The sequence below is a fragment of the Agelaius tricolor genome, unplaced genomic scaffold (genome assembly GCF_023055355.1).
Source record: "Agelaius tricolor isolate 1412-34295 unplaced genomic scaffold, bAgeTri1.0.p SCAF_34, whole genome shotgun sequence".
Taxonomy (NCBI): domain Eukaryota; kingdom Metazoa; phylum Chordata; class Aves; order Passeriformes; family Icteridae; genus Agelaius; species Agelaius tricolor.
Window position 1 is genome coordinate 2217373 of NW_027269294.1, and position 6186 is coordinate 2223558.

General features: G+C 43.6%; 1 protein-coding gene across 8 annotated transcripts; it reads left to right on the forward strand.

Annotated features, from left to right (window-relative positions):
- LOC139602584 (GTPase-activating Rap/Ran-GAP domain-like protein 3) lies at window positions 1-5764 on the forward strand. Of its 8 annotated transcripts, none has more exons than XR_011683316.1 (6): window positions 1-17; window positions 1365-1429; window positions 2049-2112; window positions 2816-2891; window positions 3654-3775; window positions 4184-4812. XR_011683316.1 is itself a non-coding variant. In XM_071452527.1 (4 exons), exons 1-4 carry the CDS (start codon window positions 785-787, stop codon window positions 4914-4916), a joined length of 255 nt encoding a protein of 84 aa, XP_071308628.1. In that variant the 5' UTR covers window positions 410-784; the 3' UTR covers window positions 4917-5764. The 8 variants fall into 8 exon arrangements, 4 of the variants coding, with proteins under 4 accessions (XP_071308628.1, XP_071308627.1, XP_071308624.1 ...); XR_011683315.1 differs by lacking the exon at window positions 1-17 and adding an exon at window positions 410-842; XR_011683313.1 differs by lacking the exon at window positions 1-17 and having other exon boundaries at window positions 852-1429.
- The last annotated feature ends 422 nt before the right edge of the window (window positions 5765-6186 follow it).

Here is a 6186-nt window from a genome sequence, read left to right on the forward strand (position 1 = left end):
TGTTTCTAGGGCTCGAGGTGGGTATCGGCATTTTGATCAGGCGGCTGGCAAAACGGCTACGCCTTGGGGTCTTTCGTGGGGCGCTGGGGGCGTGGTCGGGGCGGGGCGCCGGGTGAACGAGGTGACGTCATAAGGCGGCACTCTGCCTGCAGTGCGCCGGTGCAGACGGCAGGGGGCGCTGTATAAAGTATAGACTATTTATAAGAAGAAATAAAAGCTCTATGTCACGTGCAGCTGTAGAAAATTTCAGGCTCCCAGGGAGGAAATAGTTTTCCTAAAGTCATTATAGTTTTGGGGTTTTTTTTACTCCCAGGTAGCCTGAACTTTTCTACTCCTTTTTTTATTCTAAAGCTAAAATGCAAAACCACGATTAGAAATACAGGGAAAGGAAAGGGGAAAGGAAGAAAGGAAGAAAAAAAAAAAGAAGGAAAAGAAAGGAAGAAAGAAAAGTGAAAAAGGAAAAGGGTGAGAGTGAAAAAGGAAGAGTGAGAGTGGAAAAGGGGGTGAAAAACAGAGTTTTTCAGAAAAAAAGAAAAAAGAGTTGGAGTGGAAAAGAAAGGACATTCGGGAGGGGCGGTGCTGCCTAAGGTGCTTCCGCGCCCGGGAGCGAAGGAGCCGCTTGATCCCCTGGCGGGACCGCAGATGTGCAGCGTGCTCAGCCTTGCGAGCAGAGAGCGCTCGACATCGCTGGCATGACACGGCTGCTGAGTGCCTCAGTGCTCGTGGCTCTTCCTTCCACGCAAACAGATGGAGCGGCATCGCTGAGCAGTAAAACACAGCAGCGATGGCCCGGAGAATGGCGAGCGCAAGGAGCGCCGGGCAGGATCCTTCTGATGGCACAGGTGCGATCCGCAAACTCAGCCCCTTGTGCCCCTGCCCTCCCGACCCCCAGGGGAAATGCTCTCCAGCCTCGAGCTGCTGAGAGACAAAACGTGTGATTTGACACTAGGGTCCGGAAAAGGTTTCCGTTTAGATTAGCAAATGCCTCAATTGTTCTTGGTTACATCCTAGGATCGGTTTTAGGCAGTGACTTTCTACCGCTTGTCGGATTTTCTTGTGCAATGGTAGGAAAATAGGCAGGTCTGATACTGGTTTCGCTTTTTTTCTACTTCATGTTCCATGAGCTGCTTTTATCCAAGCAATTGTTTTAAAGTTCTACTGTAGGCATTTATGGTTCACTTTTTTTTTCTTTGCAGCACCCCTGACTTTTTTTTTCTCTAAATCGGCAGTAAATATAGCTGAGTAAAATTCCCTTGGTTTTCTTCCTTCTTTTTTAACTGAAATGTTTTTATTGATAATCCTATTTGAATATGCAGAACAAGTGGGTATGTCCTGTAATATATCCCAGCTTTTCTTGTTTACAGATTACTCAGAAAATCTGTCTCCCTTAGAGTCCCACTGAAACATTCTCAGTGCAATCTCCATTAAGGTATGGATTGACAAATAAGCCACCATCAGCTGAGATATTTGCCTGTGTACCTTTTCCTGTAATTCAGCGCTTGCATTCTGTGCTTTTTATGATAACCCTATCAAACTTGTAAAAATGGTTTTACAAGTCTTAATCGTTGAAGGCAGCAAGAAGTGGTTTTAAAGCCTGTTCTTGAGCAGTCAAAGGGAAAAAGTGTGAATTTGATGCTGAACTTGTCATTTCTCATTTGACTTGCCTTGAATTATTTAGGAAGAGAGAGAACTAGAAAAAGAGAGAAATAGAATTGGTTCTTGAGCCCTCCTAAAATGCTCCCCGTGATTCTGTGTGGAGCCCAAGTGAAGGGTGATGGAACAGAGCCCTGTGCTTTAGAAGGAAATCCATTTCAACCTGATCTCCACCCTGAGTCTCCCTAATTTCTGTTTTTAAAATGCAAACTCAGTTTAGGAAGTGTTGGGAGTCAGTATTTTGGGGAAGAAATGGCAGTTGCACAAACCGTTCCATTTCCCAGAGGCTCTGGGAAGGATTCATTTTGTAAGCGCTGTAACTGCCATCGGTTGGGGGTTCGGGGTTGGAATGTGCACTTGCCCTCCTATAAAGCACTCGTTCATTTGCATTTCAGTGCCAGGAGTCTGGAGAAACTGGAGAAGAGCCCAAGAGACATTTTTCATCCTGAGATACAAAAGGTAGGAAGGGACTTTTCTTTGTTTGGTTCTTTTTCTTTATGATTTCCTGGAAATAGAAGTAATTAAGTATAGATACTACTGGTTTGTCTCTTCCAGTAGCAGATAATAATAATAATAATAATAATAATAATAATAATAATAATAATAATAATAATAATAATAATGTTGTGATACTGCTTGAACTGTTTTTATCCATTGAACTGGCTATTTCAAATCCAAACTTCTAAACACAAATAAAACCATCATCCTTGTAGAATCTTTAAGAGGAGGGGGCTAAAGATGCTGTTTTTGTTGACAGGATTTATCGGTTCTTGAAGGGCAAGAGGTGAGTACAAGCCTGACTACTTCTTGCTCACAGACCCGTCCGGTGAATACAGCTTTGTATTTTGATGGGCTTTTGATGACTTCTAAATCAATTGCTTGTTACAGTAAAAAGAAGTCCTGTTTTTTTGAACCTGACAGCAAAAATATCTTAAAGCTCCAACTTAATAATAATAGATCACCAATTTAAGGTAGTAATTTTATGCTATACTATCAAAGTTTAAAGGTAAATCATTATGTATTAGGAGCTGGTATGAGATGTATGTTCTAATGCGTAGCATGTATACAAAGATAGGCACATACGTGAAAGTCCTTAGAGGAAACAAATTTTCATGTCTTCTGTTTGACTGTTTACCATATGATAGTTGGTTTTATGTCCCAGGGATCGGTGAATTTTAAATTTGGAGTCTTCTGTGCTGTGGATGGTCAGCTTACAGATGATGAAATGTTCAGTCCTGGTGAGTTTTCCACCTTCTCCTTAATTGTTTTGTTCACCTACATAAAAAAAAAGGTATGTTTATTATTTGTTACCCCGTTCTGTCCATTTCCTCAGTATTTGCTGGAGCTCTGCTTACCCAAGCTTTGGGTAAAACAAGCTTTGGGTTCCTTCTGTCCCACTGGGTGTTGCCCAGTTTGGTTGCATCTGGTGAAATTCACCCTGAGCCCTTACAGAACCAGCTCAAACCACGTGAGAGCCATTCCAGCTCTCTCAGGACACCCGGAGGAGGATGGGTGACGTTTCTGAGCATCTGGCAAGTGCACTTCTATCAAAACCCGGCCTGTGACATTGCTGGGGAAAACCCTTCTGTATCCTGAAGGGTTCCTCAAACTCTGTTGAGGATCCAGTTAGCAGTTGCTCACCTGGATGGTTCCAGCTCCTCAAGCTAACACTTGTACTCTTGCCCTGTAGTTTAGATCTATTGTAGTTTTGGTATTTTGCAAGATTTTACGTCTTTGGACAATAACGTGCATTTCACTCTTTGGAACCTCTGGGATCATTCCTTGGTGCAGCAGCACCTAATGGGACACTTGGCTGCTGTGCTGAAGGGCTTGGTTACTGGAATTGTAAATCCCGGAGAGTTTGTCAGTCTTCTGTCCCCAGGGAGGTGTCACGCTTTGTTCACCGTTGCTCTGTTTGTCGGGTGCTGCTTCTCGTCGGAGGTATTAACTTCAAACTGCCCTGTTCTTTTTTGAACTTTTTTTCCTGGTTCTCTCCGTAGGGCAGGGAAGGACTCTCGTATCCCGGTCGTCAGACTCAGCGCTGCCCGAGAAGATACAGAGACTGTAAAAATCATAAGGAGCAAATGTGACTGCAGAGGAAACAAACTGGAGAGAACAAAAGGTGATATTGTTCTCCTTAGCCTGGATTAGAAACATCCACTGCGCTTTGATGCCGGTGGCTGCCAGGGGCTCGTTAGGTCTCTTGAGGCAGGTGTAGGTGTTCACTTGTAGGTTTTCTGTCTGGACAAGTCAATTCAGACTTTGCTAAGCTTATATTTGATAATTACTCTCTAGTTCTGTCCAGCATGACATTTTTGAATGTTGTAAAAAAGAACATGTTACTTTGAATTTGCTAATGATGAGAAGCTTTAGGGAAAAATAAGATTTCAGGGTTGGGAGATAGGGGAAGAATTTTGTGGGGATGTTAGACTGAAATAAAGCCCGCTTTAAGCTGGACTGGCACACTGGCAGATCCCCTATCCAACAGGAGTGCTTAGATTAGCCTGGGTGCTGCCCATTGTTTCTGTAGGAATAAATGTTTCCTGGCCTTCAGAAGTAAGCTGCTTTGAAAACCTGGAAGCTGCAGTACAGTGACAATCCACGTGCTTGGGATTCAAAGGAGATTTCAGAAGGGTGATGGGCTTTTGTCTTTTCCTACCAGTCCATGTAATCCTACGGAGGAGTTTTTAATTGCGTGCTGCCGAGTCATCCATCAGAGCCCTGTTGTGCCGATCATCGTGCAAATACAAAACAAAAAATCAGAGCCTGTCCCAGCCCCTTAGAGCCCAGCCCATTATTTCCTCAGGCTGCCTCTGTGTGCCATTGATACTCACCACGGGAGCGAGCTGAGGGTGGCTGCAGCTGTTGGGAGCAAACTCCTTCTCGGCACACAGCAATAGAACTGGGACGACGCCTGGGCCAGCGCCTCTCTGCTCTCGTCTCCCCAATCTCCAGCAGAGCAGCTCCGGCCCATCCGGGTGTGCGTGACCCAGTTCCCGATGGTCTGAACGCGCTGGGCAGCGCTCGGCTGCTGTGGGGGTTCAGGGAAGGCAGAGTGTGCATCATCATCCTCCTGAACCTACAGACAAACCCAAGGGAGAAGCCATAGGGTGGCAATCAGTCGCATCCATGCTAAATAAAACTCGCAGGTGTTTGTAAGGATTGTTTCTGCCTGTTCTTTGTTGTGCTTCTGTGCTTAGAAAGCGTCCCTTGAAAATGAGTTCAGTTCATCACTGGAAACTTTGTTTGCAGACCCTCACTGAGCAGAATTTGTTGCAGACTCGGTGCACGCTGTGCTGCCCTCCTGGGAGTGTGAGGAGCTCCAGCGTGCTACTTTGTGCTTTAGGACACTCTGAGGGATTTATTCCTTTTGGGATCCACGATGAGAATTCCCAAGAGAGGTAGTAATAAGGTATGACATTGGAAAAAAGCCTGTGTCCTTGGCATGTTGTTGTTGTCGTCAAAAGTTAATTTTTTCTTAGCCAGTAGTCAGCTTTTTGCTTTATTTTTGTGGTATCAGCATTTGATTGTTTAAAAAATTGCTTCAAAAGAACTGCAGTGGCTGGCCACCAGGACCTTGTTCAGATTTGCCTATTTGCTTGTAGCTAAAACGTTTCCATATTGTTTATCATTCTATTGAAGAAACTGCTGCCCAGTCAACTAAGAACTGAACATCTCTCTGTCTGGGACATGGGGAGAGGATTTAGGTCATGTCTTTGTTTCCAGAAAAAAGTTCCAGTGTAGTTTCTAACTAGAGGAAAAGGGGGGGTGCAGACTCGGGGCTCTGATGCCACTGGGGGCACCCCAAGGTGCCCAGGAGAGGGAGCCCCACTGCGGTGCAGGAGCAGATATGTTATCACGTACTAGAGAGCAGATTAGAAATAGAAATATGAAAATTATAAATATAAAAATATTTTTAAATAGTTAAATCAAGTGGGGTTTTTTTATTTGTCAATAGGCAGGGTTTTGATGATAAAAATGATAAATACAAAGAATATGAAGGTAGAAATCTAAGTCTAGAAAGATATCATAAATACATACAGATAAAGTTTAAAACTAGAAGAAAAAATCTGTTGCAGCAGTAGATACAATACATAATATAAATAATAATTTAAATACATGTCTAGGATTTTATAGATATTATATATAATGCTTATATTATTATATATAATGCTTAATATATTGCATCAAAAGAAACTATAAATATAAATGTGAATATAATTAGACAACGTATAAAAATATTTCCATATCGTTTAAAAGAAGGCTTTTATTGCATTTATTTGGTTAGAGATGGGGTTTTTATTTGGATTAATAGGAGTATTCTAGAAATATAAATCTAACTGTAGAGAGATACCATCGATAGAGGAGGATACTTCTAAAAACACAACCGAACGCCGCCGCCTTCGGGGGAATCGCACGAGCTCGGCCGAAGCAAGGCGAGAGCGGCCGACCCTGACGGCCTCGAGCGAACCGAGGCGAGGCTTCCGAGGCTGCCTGAAGCGAAGCGAGCCGAGCTCAGGCGAAGCGAGCCTG